Consider the following 16,558-nt stretch of genomic DNA (forward strand, 5'->3'; position numbering starts at 1 on the left):
TTTCTCTTTCATGAAGATAAAACTCCAATACTCAAATCCAAGGGCTGGTACAGAGCAGAGAAACAAATTTCCTCCTTTCTCCATCACTTCATTTTCCCTTTCTTTTTATTTTCTTTCAATTTTTTTACCGAAACCACCATTAAATCTTTTTAACCTTTGGTAAATAAAATAATAATAGCCTACTTGTGGGGAGGAGAAAATCTATTAAAAGGGAAATACTTTTGCCTTATCAGAAGAACTCGAGAAGGATGATTCGACAGGAAATTAAGAAATACATACTTATCAGCTTGAGAGCATGCAAAACCCTCACTAAATTTTTAAGACAAAGTGGAACTTTTAAACTTAGAACTCACTTTTGTTTGTTTATCTACATGCATTATACTAAGATAGACTGCATAAACAAATCTTGTTGGCAAAAAAATAAAAAATAAAGCAAAGGAAAAGAAGGCTTAAAACCTAAAAAGTTGTCTATAACAATCTGACAATAAAATCTTTAGCCAAGTTGAACAAAGTTTTTTTTTTTCTCAGGTAGTTCCAAGAATCTTAAAATTACACAAGTTCAAAACATTGAAACATGCCAATTTGTTAAAAGATATTATCCAGTGTTGGTTCCAGCTATCTGGGGTCTTGGGAGGGTAGACTGGATACGGTCTTTAACTTTGGATTTTATTTTTTCTTTTTTTTTTTTTTTTGTTTTGTGCACTCAGACTTGAACCCACATGCTTGCCAGCCCAAGATTTTACCAATACACCAAGTAGTAATAGCCCCTAAACTGTTGATACATAGAAATAACCAACCTGATTATTGTAGTCTTTCCTACTCCTGGAGGCCCAATGAGCAACAAAGAAGCCCCATCTTTAACCAGGTCTCGCAACAAATCAGCACTTCCTGATATTGCCCGACCAACACGGCAAGTTAAACCTATAATCCTTCCCTTCCGGTTCCTGATGGCACTTATGCGGTGCAAAGTTCGACTGATGCCAGCGCGATTATCAATGGAGAAGTCACCAACCTTCAATAAGAGAGTTTAGTAAATTAATTTTTATTCCAAGGTGTCCAGTAGGTTTTCAACTAGGCAGGTTGTATAAACAAAAATCTTGGTAACAAATTATGCCCCCTTAGAGCTCCTAATCCTTCAGTATGGATGGTATTCATACAAAATCTTGTCATTATTTCTAGCGGTTGTGATGTCATCATTTACTAAGTCAATTCGTGGTTTAGTATTTTATGGTTAACATGTAATTCCATAATATTCGTGTATGATTATGTACACACATTATAAATGTATTTTATGACTATTTACTCATTCACTTTTGTAACCTGGGTGATGCCTAGCTGTTACATAGGCAGCAACTTGCCTTGCCAGGTAAAAAAAAAAACTAGGTGTTGCCTACCCATCTTAACTACACTAGTTTTGTTTTCTTCCCCTATTTGAAAACCATGATCACATAATATTAAAACCATAGGTACTAAGCTCAAAGATAAAAAGAATCTTAGTTTATTGTTGCATTTTCAGAATATACGATTGCATATTGTGGTGTGCTCAAAAAGAATTCATGAAGCAAGATAAGTACTTGGCATAACTTGAGTTGAATGGAGAATTTTAAGAATGCATTATTGCCATTTATAAAGCAAAATTATATTTCAGGACTAGGACTAACCCAGTTTCAATCACCACTAAGAGATGCTTAGGAAGTTTAGATAGATTTAGCTAAATTACAAATCCCAGGAAAAAGCCAACTCTGAGAAAACCTCCCAATTCAAAGGTTATCAATATATCATGTTTTGACAACTTTGATTCCAAAGAGTAAATATGTTCTTTGCTTGTAAGAATATATTTCCAGCATAGTCATCAAATTAGGTTGTGGACTGATGTTTGCTCTTTTATCAGAAAATGGCAAACGGACAATTTGCAAAGCTGCTTGATGACAACAAGCTGAAGGGCCCAAACTATGCCGACTGGTACAGAAATCTTATGTTGGTCTTAACCTCTGAGAAATTGGACAAGGTAGCCAAGAATCCTGCCCCGAATCGTCCGGGAGATAGGGCTTCTGAGGCCCGGAGAAGAGAATACTAAGAATGGGAGGAGAAAAACTCCCTTGCCCGCTGCTATATCATTGCTTCCTTGGACAACCCAATTCAGAGGCAGTTCGATCAGATCGAACTTGCTAAGGACATATTGGACAGTATCAAGACAATGTACGAAGAGCAGAATCGTTCTACTCGGCATAAGGTCTTGAAACAATTCATGACCACGCAAATGTCCAAGGGCCAACAAGTTCACGACTATTATCTCCAGATGATGAGTTACATCAACGAACTAGAGGCTCTTGGATCCGGGCTGGATCTGGTAACACAAATCGATGCTATTCTCAACTCTCTGCCTCCATCCTTTAATCCATTCATCATGAATTACAACATGAACAATCTGAACATCAGCTTGCAGAAACTCGGCAATATGTTGCAGAGGGCCAAAGAATTGATTAAAAAGGATGAGCCCATTGCCATGCTTGTTGAAACTGGCAAATCGGGCAAAAAAAGGAAGGCAAAGAGAAAGCCCCAAAAGAAGGCTGCCAAACCCAAGAAACAGAGGAAGGACAAGGCATCAGATGCCTGTCATTTTTGCAAGAAGACTGGCCACTGGAAAAGGAACTGTCCTACCTACCTAGAATCCAAGAAAGGTAATTCCAAAACTTGTGTTATAAAACCAATCTATTGGTAGCTTCTGCGTCCTGGTGTATTGACTCTGGGGCCTCAACTCATGCGTGTAACTCACTGCAGGGGTTCAAGGTAAGCAGAAGGTTGAGTGAAGAAGAAGTCACGCTCTACTTGGGGACTACTGCAACTGTTGCAACCGGGGCCATAGAAACCGTGGAGTTACTTTTTAGAGAATGAACTATTGTACTGAAAGATTGTCTTTATGTACAAAATTTAAGGAGAAATTTGATTTCTGTGTCAAAATTGTGTGCAGATGGTTATTCTGTCTTCTTTAGTAATATGATTACTATTAAAAGAAATAACAGATTCATCGCATACGGGGAACTGGAGAACGGTCTTTATGTTCTACATCCTTCTCTAGAAACTAACATAACCGAAACTACGTCGGCTGAAATCCCCAAGAAGAGAGCCCGTGATACAGTTAACCCCACGTGCTTGTGGCATTATCGACTTGGCCACATCGGTGTTGACCGAATCACAAGGTTGGTAAAGGATGGTCTTTTGGATTTTCTAACTGTAGAAGATCTTCCCACTTGTGAGCCTTGCCTGCAAGGCAAGATGACTAAACGGCCATTTAACGGTAAGCATGAAAGATGTACAGGCACACTTGACCTTATACATAGTGATGTGTGTGGTCCCCTAAGTGTTAGGACAGGGAATCAACACGTGTATTTCATCACCTTCATCGATGATTTTTCACGATATGGTTACGCATACCTAATGAGACACAAGTCCGAATCCTTTGAAAAATTCAAAGAGTTCAGACAAGAGGTCGAGAAACAGTTAGGGAGAGAAAGTAAAGCCCTTCGATCAGATCGAGGTGGCGAGTATCTCTCTGACGAATTCAGGGACTACTTAAAGGACAATGGGATAGTATCACAGTTAGCTCCTCCTGCTACACCACAACTTAACGGTGTTTCAGAGATGAGGAATAGAACCTTATTAGATATGGTCCAGTCACTTCTCATACAATCAGAGTTACCCACATCCTTTTGGGGTTACGCATTAGAGACTGTGATTTACGTGCTGAATCGGGTTCCAACCAAATCGGTTCCGAACACTCCATATGGACTTTGGACCAGAAAGAAACCAAGTGTCAGACACTTGAAGATTTGAGGTTGTGCAGCACACGTTAAAAGAACGAGTGCAGACAAGTTGAAATCCAAGACCAGTCGTTGCCTATTTGTAGGCTACACAAAAGGCTCTGTGGGCTATCTATTCTATGACCCAAGTGAGCAAAAGGTGTTCTACAGTCGAAATGCACAATTCTTGGAAACCGATTATATCCTGGACACCCATCGTCAGAAAATAGTCCTTGATGATGAGAGTTTAGGAGCAGTGGGAGATGTCCCATAAGTTCCAGGTAGTGACCAACCTAGAAGATCCACTCGGGTATCCAGGCCACCAGCCCGTTATGATTATGACCAGGATAGTTACCTGGTGGAAACCTTGACTAGTAAAGAGGATCCCGTGACTTACGCGGAATCTATGTTGGACATAGATTCCCAGAAGTGGGTGGAGGCCATGAGAGCAGAGATGGACTCAATGAAGACCAATGGAGTCTAGACTCTGGTAGATCCGCCCTCCGGGGTAAAAGCAACCGGTTGCAAATGGATTTACAAGAGGAAAAAGGGCCCCGATGGTAGGGTTGAGACCTTCAAAGCTCGTCTGGTGGCGAAAGGGTACACTCAGAAAGAGGGCATCGACTATGAGGAAACCTTTTCACCTGTGGCCATGCTTAAATCCATTAGGATCCTACTAGCTGTAGCAGCATACCATGATTATGAGATTTGGCAGATGGATGTCAAAACTGCATTCTTGAATGGAGATCTTACTGAAGATATCTACATGCAGCAGCCGCAAGGCTTCATTGTTGCAGGTCAGGAAAACATGGTATGTAAACTTAATAGATCCATTTATGGACTTAAGCAAGTTTCTAGAAATTGGAACATCCATTTTGACTCTGTTGTCAAATCGTTTGACTCAAGCAAAATCCGGATGAACCCTGTGTCTACAGGAAGTACAATGGAGATAAGGTTACCTTCTTGGTTCTATATGTAGATGACATTCTACTCATTGGGAATGATGTAGGAATGTTAACTACGGTGAAAGTATGGCTTTCACAGCAATTCTCCATGAAAGATCTTGGAGAAGCCTCCTATATACTGGGTCTTCGACTCTATAGAGATAATCGAAGTGGATAATAGGATTATCCCAATCTGCTTACATTGACAAAATAGTCAAAAGATACAGCATGGAAAACTCCAAAAAAGGAAATGTTCCTTTCAGGCACGGAGTCACTCTCTCCAAGAAGATGTCTCCCAAGACTTCTGAGGAGATTGATGACATGAAAGACGTTCCCTATGCCTCTGCCGTAGGAAGCATCATGTATGCCATGCTGTGCACTCGTCCTGACATTGCTCAGGCAATGAGTGTAGTAAGCAGATTTCAGGCCAACCCATGGCAGGAGCACTGGACTACTGTGAAAAACATATTTAAATACCTTCGAAGGACAAAAGAGTTTTGTCTAGTATTCTACAGTATCTCACTACAGATCCAAGGGTATACAGATGCCGATTTCCAGTCGGATCCAGATGATAGAAAGTCTACATCTAGATATGTTTTCACGATAGGATCGTGTGTTGTTTGCTGGAAAAGCAGCAAACAGGGGTCCACTACAGACTCCACGACTGAGGCCGAGTACATTGTCGCAAGTGAGGCTGCCAAAGAAGCTGTGTGGATGAAGAAATCCGTTCACAAGTTGGGAGTAGTTTCGTCCGGCACATCACTCATCCTGTTGTTGTGTGACAACAATGGAGCCATTGCTCAGGCTAAGGAGCCACGAGCCCACTCGAAGTCGAAGCACATCGAGAGGAAGTACCGCGTGGTGCGGGAGATTGTTGGTAGAGGGGACGTCCTGATTCAGAAAGTAGCGTCAGCGGAAAATGTAGCAGACCCATTGACGAAGCCACTATCCTGATAAGGCTAACACTGTTGTGCCACCAAGTCGGATGGGGTGGCCTGTCTTAGCTGCCAGGGTGAGACCCTAAGCACATACAGTGTTGGATTAATTGAATCTTTGAACTGGACCAGATTTCCAATATTGCCCTGGACCTTGGAGATTGATGGGCAAAACTGGAAAATTACACCCGACCCCTAAACTCGATTATGATACTGCACTACGTGTCGGATTGGGCTGTCTTTGATGTACCAATCAATGAGATCCTTAGCAGGGGTCAAAACCTGGGTATGTTGGGACAGTCTGAGAATTCATCTGAGTGGGTGATCATAGTGACAGGATCAGCCCCTTTGTCGGACAAAGGTAATGATCGGGGATGCACTCTCACTGATGGAAACCAAGACTACCGGCAACCGGTTTTAATCGTTGAGATTTGTTTTGCAAAATATATTTTATATGAAATATAAAAGTATATATATTATGGTTTCTAAAATGTTTGCAAAAAGGTTTTAATTCTCGGGATCCATATAATTAGAGAGTGCAACACTGTTCCTTGCGGCCAAGGGAGAGGTCCTCTCTTGTCGGGCAGTGTATGATCATTATGGGCTGAGAGGTTAAGTGTAAGACCATTGAGGGTAGTACTTGATGGGCTAATCTTGCGTCTGCCCACAGTCCCTAGGTGTTATAAGGTGGCTTGGCCCAGAGACCACTTAGGGTAAGTGTTGGGCCCATAGAGCCCATTTGATGGGTTTCAAGGGGTGCATTATCCATAGCAGTGTATTCGGCCAGGCCTTGTGACAAAGGCTGGGCTGAACCCATGTGGCTGATGTGTAGATCAATGCTTGGGTCTCACGCCATACAAGGAAGCCCAACTGGACAGCAGTTAGGAAGGTTAAGTGACCACATAAGCTTAATGGGCCTAAAGCCCATTTCGAACTGGACTTATTTAATAAGTTAAATATGGGCGAATTCTGAGATGGATCAAGCAGATAGGATAGGGCCTTAACCCTATCCACTCAGAGTGTCCAGATCTAAATGTGATTTGGATCCGGAAACCTCCCAATAAGATTAAGGGAAGGTTGATCTAATCTGCAGATAAGATAAGGGTTTATCCTTATCACCTAAAGAGATGTTTTGATCCAAATAAGATTTGGATCAGCAACTCCTAATTGGATTAGGAGCTGATCCTTTGGGGTTACAAGTAAGGAAGTGGGTGGCAGCCTTTAGAGAAGATATACTCACATCCTCTTCAGAGCTGAAATCACAGAAGAAATATTTTTGCAATCCCTGCAACGATTTTTCTTGCCGCCTCCATCCTGCAGCCGCCAGACATCCAGTTCGATCTCCGATGGTGGGAGAAGTCAAGATTCAATCTTGACATCAGTTCTTTGAGAAAGAATTGATAGGAAGCTGTGCTCACGTGCCATCCTGTTGTTTCTTGCGAAGCACAGAATTCTTGGAGAAGAATACTTCTGATTCTGCTCCATCCTGCACTGTGCCATCTTCAGCGGGAGCAGTCTTTGGATCCTTCCTTGGGCGTGAACACCTTCATTGGGAGATAATGTTTCTCCGTATCAGGTATAACCCTCTCCTACTCTTTTTTGTTCATATCTGGTTCAGTTTATGGTTCAAGATTGGTATATCAAAGACAGCCTAATCTGACACCTAATGCAGTATCATAATCGAGTCTAGGGGTCAGGTGTAACTTTCCAGTTTTTCCCATCAATCTCCAAGGTCCAGGGCAATACTGGAAATCTGGTCCAGTTCAAAGATTCAATTAATCCAACACTGTATGTGCTTAGGGTCTCACCCTGGCAGCTGAGACAGGCCACCCCATCCGACTTGGTGGCACAACAGTGTTAGCCTTGTCAGGATAGGTCTCCCCAGACCGACCCACTGGCTGTGAACATTCTAAACTAACACAAGTCTCATTAAGTGTCCAGTTTAAGGGTATTACACAAAAACATACCAAGGGAACATGAATCAAATATGCACTTTTGTTCATTTACAATAAACTTATAAAGTACATCATCTTGATTGAAGCTAAAGGCATACAAAATTGTCTAACAAAACTCTCCAAACCCTTCCACCAACTAGGCAAGTGATTCTCTATACTATAGAGAACCTATCTCTCCATACACTCTCTTGATTTTAGAGTGTACAGGAACGAAGGAAAAAAGGAAGAGGAACTAAACCTGCTCGAATACCAAGATGTAAATCAGTCCTCTAATATCAAGTTTAAACTTAGTGATTAGCAGAATAAAACAGGTCTGGATAACTTTATAAGAGAAGAAGATGGCGAAGAGAAGAGGTAAGAGAAGGAGTTGAATCATTCTCCATTCTCCTCTAACCCTATTTTATTAAGATCTAAAATTTAATGATGACAAGAATGCCCTTAAGTGGGCAACCAGCTTGGCAGTTACATAAAAAAAATAAACAAGAATAAATAACAAGCCCATTAAGTGTGGCCCATCAACATAAAATAAAAGATATTACGAGAGAGGTTGTTAGGGCCCATTCGGCCCAGTCTCTTTACAGTGAAAATGTTGGGGTGCAAACTAAAGAATCCGAATGACCTAAAAGCCTACTTGCAAAAAAAAGAGGACAGCAAGATGAAGAAGAGAGAGCTGAGTGAAGTGCAGAGATTGAAAAGAGACATTGAGGGGGGCAAGAAGTTTGATGTGAAAGGGGATAGGAGAAAAGGGCTTAAATAGATCTTGGAGGAGTTAGGATTGAGGCCAAGAGTTTAAAATGAGAAACTTAAGTTGGAATGTGAGGGGTTTGGGCAGCATGAGGAAGAGAGCAACTATTAAAGAGGTAATTAAGAAGTTTAATCCAGATGTGGTAATGCTTCAGGAGTCCAAAAGAATGGACTTTGATTGCAGATGGGCTAGGAGTGTGTGGAGATCCAGGGGAATAAAGTGGGTGGTTGCTCCCTCGTGGGGTTCCTCAGGAGGGATTGTAACCTTGTGGAAAGAAGAATTACTCATAGGAGTGAAGGAGCTAATCGGAGATCATTCTATCTCCCTAAAGTTCATACAGGTGGATGATGGGTATGAATGGGTATTAACAAACGTGTATGGCCCCAGAGACTATAGGCAAAGGAAGAAACTTTGGGAAGAATTGAGTGATATCAGAAGCCTTTGGGAAGGTCCTTGGTGTGTGGATGGGGATTTTAATGTAGTGAGATTTACAGAGGAAACTAACAACCCCAGACAGAGAGTGACAACAAGTATGAGGAAGCTCAACCAATTTGTTGACTCCTTTGAACTTAAAGAAATTCCTCTCCTAAATAATAACTTCACTTGGTCCAACCTTTAATCTAGGCCAATTTGCTCTAAGTGGGCAGATTTTTGTTCTCAACAGATTGGGAGGAACATTAGGGTAATCTAACTTCTAGAGCTCTTACAAGACTTACTTCAGACCACTGGCCTATAGTGTTGGTTAAGGAGGAAATGAGAGGAGATGGTCCTACCCCATTCAGGTTTGGAAATATGTTGTTGACTCATCCGGGTTTTATTGAGAAGGTCAGAGATTGGTGGGAGCAAGCTAATCCGGCAATTGAATAGGAGGGAATGATGTTCCACAAGAAACTCCAATACTTAAAATCACAATTAAAGGAGTGGAATAGGCTAGAGTTTGGAATAATAGAAAAGAGAAAACAAGTGTTGATGGAGTAGATTGAGGATTTGGACATGAAGGAAGAGAGAGGCTCCTTTGGAGAGGAAGAAAGGAAGTTGAGATGGGTGTTGAGGAGGCAGATGGAGAACATCCTGGTTAAGGAGGAAATTAGCTAGAGGCAGAAATCCAGGTGTAAGTGGCTCAAGGAGGGAGACAGAAACACTAGGTTCTTCCATTCAATGGCAAATGGGAGGAGAAAAAAGAATTTCATCTCTAGTTTGGAAGTTGAAGGAGCAGTGTTGTCCCACCAAGTAGAAATTACAGAGGCTCTAGTTAACCACTTCAAATCTATTTTTAGAAGACCTCTGAACGGGAGAGTGTGGTTGGAGGGATTGGATTGGCCGACTCTAAGTGCAAAGAAGAAAGAGTGGTTAGAAAGGAGTTTTGATCTAGAGGAGATAAAGAAAGCAGCATTCTCAATGGATAGGACAAAAGCTCCGGGTCCAGATGGCTTCACAATGGCCTTTTACCAGGATTGTTGGGATATACTGGAGAATGATCTTAGATCAGTTTTTGAGGAGTTCCATAGAAGGGGAATAATAAATCCGGGTCTGAACTCAACTTTCATTGCTTTGGTCCCAAAGAAGGTAGCTTCTCAACCAAAGGATTTTAGACCTATCAGTCTAGTTACTAGCTTGTACAAAATTATTGCTAAAGTGTTGTCTCTTAAGATAAAGAAGATGCTTCCCTGAAGGGATGGGATCATATGGATGGCCGAACCCTGCAGGAAGGTTGGGCGAAATTTCAAAAATTTCTTTCTCTCCCATCTGGGAATCGTATTCCTTAATTTAGAAAACTGCATTTTCAAGGTTTGTTCTTGAATCAAAACCGGACCAGATCTGAAACCAAAAGGGAAGTGAGGGATATACCTGATACGAAATAAAAGGAACTCCCAACATAGGTGTTCACGCCCAAAGAGGATACCAAATCCGCCTCCACTGAAGATGACACAACATATGTTGAGGCAGGATCAGCAAGAATGGTTCTTCAGCAAGAACCTGGGATTCTTCACCAAGAATCGAGCAAGGTGGTGTGAGCACGACTTCTGATTGTTTCTTCACCAAGAAACAATATCAATAACACTTCTTGATCACTCCAATAGGTGGAGATTGAACTGGGATGGTGCCAAGAAATGAGGGAGAGAAAAGACTACAGAGAGGAGTGTGTTCTTTCTGTGGAATTCGCCCCCTATTTATAATCCCTTCAGGATCAACTTCCTAATCTGATTAGAAATGAGATTTCCTGATCTAAATCTTGTATTTAGATCTAGACTCTCAAGTTGATAAGACTTATCTTATCCAACTGCTAATCCCAGTCAGATTATAAACCCAGAATGGCCCAATTTAATTAAACCATTTAAGCCCAGTTCGAAATGGGCTTAGACCCATTAAGTCATATTGCTCACTTAACCCATTATATGCTGGCTAGTTTGGTTCTCTTTGTATGGTGTGGGACCCTAGCATTGATCTACACATCAGCCACATGGGTTCAGCCCAGCCTTTGTTACAAGGCCTAGCCGAATCCACTGCAAGTCACAGTGAAACCCCGAATCCATCACCATGGGCTCTTAATGAGCCCAACATTTACACTAAATGGTCCTTGGGTTGAACCATCTTGTGAAAACCCAAGGACTGTGGGCAGATGCAAGATTAGCCCATTAGGTACTACCCTCAATGGCCTTACACTTAACCTCTCAACCCTTAATGATCAAACACTGCTCGACAAGAGAGGACCTCTCCCTCGGCTACAAGGTACAATGCTACACTCTCTACTACATGGATCCCGGGAATTAAAACATTTTTGCAAACAATTTGAAACCATAATATATAAGTGTATCTCTATATAAATATATTTTGCAAACCAAATTTCAAACACATTTGAAATCCACTGCCGGTAATTTAGGTTTCCATCAGAGAGAGTGCATTCCACGATCATTCACTTTGTCCGACAAAGGGGCTGATCATGTCACTATGATCACCCACTCAGGTGAATTCTCGGGCTGCCCCAACATACCCAGGTTTTGACCCGGTAAAGGATCTCACTGATTGGCATATCAAAGACAACCCAATCCGACTCCTAGTGCAATACCATAATCGAGGGTCAAGTTTAACATTCCAGTTTTGCCCATCTATCTCTAAGGTCCAGGGTAATACTGGAATTTGGTTCGATTCAGGGTTTCAAGCAAACCCACACTACATGTACCTTAGGTCTCACCCTAGCAGCTGAAACAATCCACCCCAACCAACTTGGCGGCACATCAGTGTCAGCCTTGGCAGGATAAATCTCCCCAGATCTATCCAACGGCTGTGAAAATTCTAAACTAACACGAGTCTCATAAGTGTCCAGTTTAAGGGTATTACACAAAAACACACCATAATAACATGAATTAATTATGACTTTATTCATTTACAATAAATGACAATAAGTACATCAATCTTATTGGAGCTAAGGGCATACATTGTCTAACATTCCCTCTATTATTGCACCCAACCAAGGTGCTTTTGTGGAGTGAAGACAGATCATCGATCAGATTCCCATTGCAAATGAGAGCTTGGAGAGTTTTAGGAAGTCAAAGAAGAAGGGTGTGGTCTATAAATTGGACTTGGAGAAAGCTTATGACTTGATCGATTGGTCTTTCTTGTTGGAGGTTTTAAGGAGCTTTGGTTTTGGAGGTAGATGGTGTAAGTGGATTTGGGGCTGTGTCAGGACCTGTCGGCATTGTGGTTGACTTCTTTCCTACGTTGAGAGGCCTAAGACAAGGAGATTCTCTTTCCCCTTTTCTTTTCACCCTGATTTTTTATTTTTTGGGAGATTGATCCATAGAGCAGGCTCGAGGAATCTGATAACAGGGTGGAGAGTAGAAGGGAGGAGGTTCCTTTAACACATCTACAGTTTGCAGATGACACAATTCTGTTCTGTGAAGGAGGAAACCTTAATTGGATCCGGAATCTAAAGTTGGCAATACATCTCTTTGAACAGATTTCTAACCTCAAGGTGAACTTTGATAAGAGCTATGTGGTGGGAGTGAATGTGGATGTAAGGGGCCTTCCTAAGGGAATACATTGGTGAACTAGGATGTGCAATCTCGGACTGGCCCTTGACATACTTAGGCCTCCCTTTAGGAGACAATCCTAAGAATGTAAGCTTCTGGAATCCGGTAGTGGAGAGGTTTGAGAATAGGCTAGCGGCTTGGAAGAGAAATTATCTTTCTCTAGTTGGGAGAGCCACTCTTATTAGATCTACCCTAGCTAACCTACTTGTCTACTATTTGTTAGTGTTTAAGATACCCTCAAAGGTTTCCAATCTTTTGGAAAAATTAATACGGAATTTTTTGTGGGAGCCTGGAGAGGAGAAGAGAGATGATAGGGTGAGTTGGGAGGTGGTTACTAGGTGCAAAAAACTAGGTCTTGGGATTGGTAACTTCAAGAAAAGGAATATGGCTCTGTCGGGGAAATGGTTGGGGAGGTTTTCAGTGAAAATGAATAAATTTTGGACTGAGATTGTGGCTAGCATACATGGGATGGAAGACAATGGTTGGGATCCTTGAATCATGGCAAGGGCTATAGCTGCTTCTCCTTGGAAATCCATTCACAATCTACTTCCCATCTTCTCCCCTTGGATAAGGTATGGTCTAAACTGTAGTAACCGAATAAAATTCTGGGAACAACTTTGGGTTGAGGATTCTCCTCTAAAGGACCAGTTTCCTTCCTTGTATGCTCTATCAGATTTGAAAAATGAACCTATCTCTTCTTTCTTGGATCCTTCAGACTCCACTTCTGGCTTTGGGTAGAACTTAGGCCTGCGTAGGGCAATTAGGAATACAGACTTGGATAGCTTGGTATCTTTGCTTGCCTCCCTTAAGAATGTTTTCCTAAATCCTGCTAAGGAAGACACCAGATTTTAGACTCCTAGCTCTGGTACTTTTTCTTCTACCTCGTTTTTTGAAACCTTAGCTCAGCCTCCTGTCCCCTTTGAGTTGTCCTTTCCGGCTAAAGAAATTTGGAGCAGACCTATTCCTCTTCGGGTTGGCTTTTTTTTGTTGGAAAATTTTCTTGGAAAGAATTAACACATTTGACTTACTTCAAAGAAAGAGACCCAACTATTGTCTACTTCCTAATAGATGTACTCTTTGTAAAGCCGATGGGGAATCCGGCTACTACCTCATGGTCTCTTGTAAGGTTGCTAAAACTGTTTGGGAGTGGGTTTTCTCCCGCTTTGGGTGTTCTTGGTTTCCTCCGAAGAGTATCCAAAGGTTGTTTTCTCCTTTTTTCAGATGGCCTAAGAAGCAAGGGAAGACTATGTGGAGGAGTATTAGGGCAGCAGTGTGTTGGTCATTGTGGGAAGAAAAAAATTCACGTATTTTTTTAGACAAGGAAAGAACCCTGGAAGAATTGTTAGACCTAATCCTTTTAAGGGCTGCCCACTGGCTGAAATCTTTGGAGTTGTTTTCAGACTTTCCTGTGGATGACTTGCTAAGAAACTGGAAAGAGATTGCTTCCACTATTAGATGCAAGAGGACTCTTTGTCCCTCTTGGTCCCCTCCCCCCTTGGGTTTCATTAAGTTGAACTTTGATGGCAGCAGTGTAAGGAATCCAGGACCCTCTGGGATTGGAAGAGTTTTCAGGAATGAGGAAGGGGTTGTTATTGCTCTATTTTCTAGCCCCATTGGAGAAGGTGACTCTCTTAGGGCTGAGATCCTTGTAGTGCTTGAAGGAATTCGAAGAGCAAAGGAATTAAATGTCAGCCAATTGATCCTGGAAGGTGATTCGAAGGTGGTGGTTAACTGGTTGAAGAAAGAGGACAGTGGTTTGTGGAACTTTAACAATGAAAAGAAGCAGTTCTTATGGATGTGTAGGGACATTGAGATCCAATACAGTTGGGTGAAGAGGAGTGCCAACTCATTTGCGGATGGGTTGGCCAAGCAAGGGGTGAATAGAGAGTCTGTATTTTGGGCAAGTTTTTAATTTTTCTCTCTGTATTCTCTTTGTATTCTGTATTTGGGGAGATAAAGAAGATATTTTATCTCCCCTCTTGTATACATACTCCCCCTTTTTCTCTTAATTTAATGAATCTGGTGTTATTGATAAAAAAATAAAAAATAAAAAATAAAAAACTCTTATATTCTTTGTTTTTAGATATTATAATAATTAGTAGATATTATTAAACTAGTTTCTTAAACTAAAAAAATAGATATTGTTAAACTAAAATATTCATTTTGTGGGTTTACAAAACCCAAATCAATAAGCAATGAAGAGCTTAAAATTTTATTCAATCAAAACATTCTTTATCTTTATCATCATCTTCTTCTTCTTCCTTTTTCCCCTCTTCCAAAACAAAAATAGGGGCCCAGCCCCTATGTTTTATGAATTTCCTTTCTTTTTCTTCTCATAAATATGTTGATTTTCTATGTTTTAATATGAAGCTTATATTTTTTTCATGAAGTTTATAGATAACTATCAAAGACCCATTCCCTATGTTCATTAACTATTCAATTGAAGATACAAAATCCACTATATACTTTTCTTTGGTTTCAGAGCTACTAATGGTCTATTATACATTTCTAATTCCCTTCATATGTGCACTGAATTTTCGAAGTGCTAGTTCCACATAATGAAATATGGAAGGTCAGTGAGCATCCACAAAAAGATTCCAATTCCTTCAATACCAACATTGAAAGTAGATATGGTTAACAAACAAACAAAAAAGGACTCTACAAGGAATGTTAAGCATGCAATTAAATCTTGTCACTAGCATCTGGCTCGGCCAAGACTTTTCACTGCCACAAACCTTCCCAACAAAGTCAAAGGAAATAGTTTAAATTAAGAAAGTTGTATAGGTACTTGGTTGAAATATGAAACAATGATATTTATTGAGCGGTAGCATGCCAGTGCAACTAACTCACAATGTGAAGCCAAAGGCATGTTACTGTAGATTCACGACACTTCAATAATGTTGTTGAAAGATGATGAGTTGCAGTAGAGTCTGGATGCTGTGTGGGGTCAAACATATAATAGAGTTGAATGCAGCAAGTTTAGTGATGGAGGGTGTCGCACTATGACAATGATAGGTCATATCTACGTCTGCAACTCAAGGCACCATGACCAGATTTATTGCAAATTTGGCAAACAAGTTGATCAGCATTGAAACTGAATCTGCTACCTCTTCCACATCCCCTTCCTCTGTTACTGGAAATCTTGGGTTGATTGTAGTTGTTCTTTGGTGCATTCATTGGCATATTTGCTTGAGGATTCTTGTCCTTTGGCAGCTGAATATGTTGCTCACTCCAGGCCTCATGACTAAGTAGAAGACCAAAGGATGTTAGTAAAACTGAGGTTATCAGCATCAGGTCTTGTAAAAACAGCTGTAACGAGGGAGTCATACTCTGAGCCCAAACCAAAGAGAATTGTAAAGAGCCAAATCTTCATTGGAGACGGGTTCAGAAATAGCTGACAAATTATCAGCAATTGCTTTTGCTTTCTGCACATAACCAGTGATAGAGAGAGTACCCTTTTTTAGTGTTTTTAATTGGAGTCTCAACTGTGACGCTCTAATGGAGAAAGATTTGGCCAGTGCTGCCCAAACATCAGCAGCAGTTGATAAGCCAATGACCTGAGCGAGTATTCCCTCAGTCAAAGAACATACTAACCAACTAAGAACTAGTTGGTCTAATTGCATCTAAGTCTGATATGCTGGATTAACAATCATGGCTCCAGTATTCAATGGATCAGTGATCTCCTTTGGTGGCGCCTTTGTAGTTCCATCAATAAAACCCATAAGTTGATGGGTTCTCAGAATGGCAGCAACCGTGCTTTCCATAGCAAATAATTTTCACTGTTGAGTTTTATTGGAAATGGAAGATAATGAGAAATATCGAGGAAGTTCATAGTCACCGAGCTAATTGAAGAAACGTTTGACGATGTAGCAGACTCAGGGGTTGAAGAAGTTGAGGACGACATGATTACTGTGACATAATAGCTCTGATACCAAGTTTGAATTCTAAGGAGTTTAAGAACAAGAGAAAACAATTGGTAATGGGTTCTATGGCTCAATCCATACGAGATCCAGAATATATAAAAGCAACCTTAGAGTTACATCACAACACGTTAACATACAAGCCCGAGCTAATATACAGTTACTAAGAGATAGAGTTATAGTTCAAGTCAACAACTATTATTGTGGAGTGCTCTGAATCTACGCTAA

The 16,558-nt window shown here is 41.0% G+C and overlaps 1 protein-coding gene across 4 annotated transcripts in view; it reads right to left on the reverse strand.

Moving 5' to 3' along the window:
* LOC148877583 (P-loop containing nucleoside triphosphate hydrolases superfamily protein) overlaps positions 1-16,558 on the reverse strand; it is a 52,858-nt gene that overhangs the window by 35,267 nt on the left and 1,033 nt on the right. For 2 of the 4 annotated variants that reach the window (XM_088942180.1, XM_088942179.1), the window contains exon 2: positions 798-1,012. In XM_088942180.1, the coding sequence (XP_088798306.1) occupies positions 798-1,012 (215 nt within the window). Of the gene's footprint in view, positions 1-797; positions 1,013-15,260; positions 16,355-16,558 lie in introns of all 4 variants that reach the window. The other 2 variants (XM_088942182.1, XM_088942183.1) reach the window with 2 other exon arrangements.

Source organism: Nelumbo lutea, chromosome 1, assembly GCF_056320005.1.
Source record: "Nelumbo lutea isolate HS-2025 chromosome 1, American lotus-T2T, whole genome shotgun sequence".
Lineage (NCBI taxonomy): Eukaryota > Viridiplantae > Streptophyta > Magnoliopsida > Proteales > Nelumbonaceae > Nelumbo > Nelumbo lutea.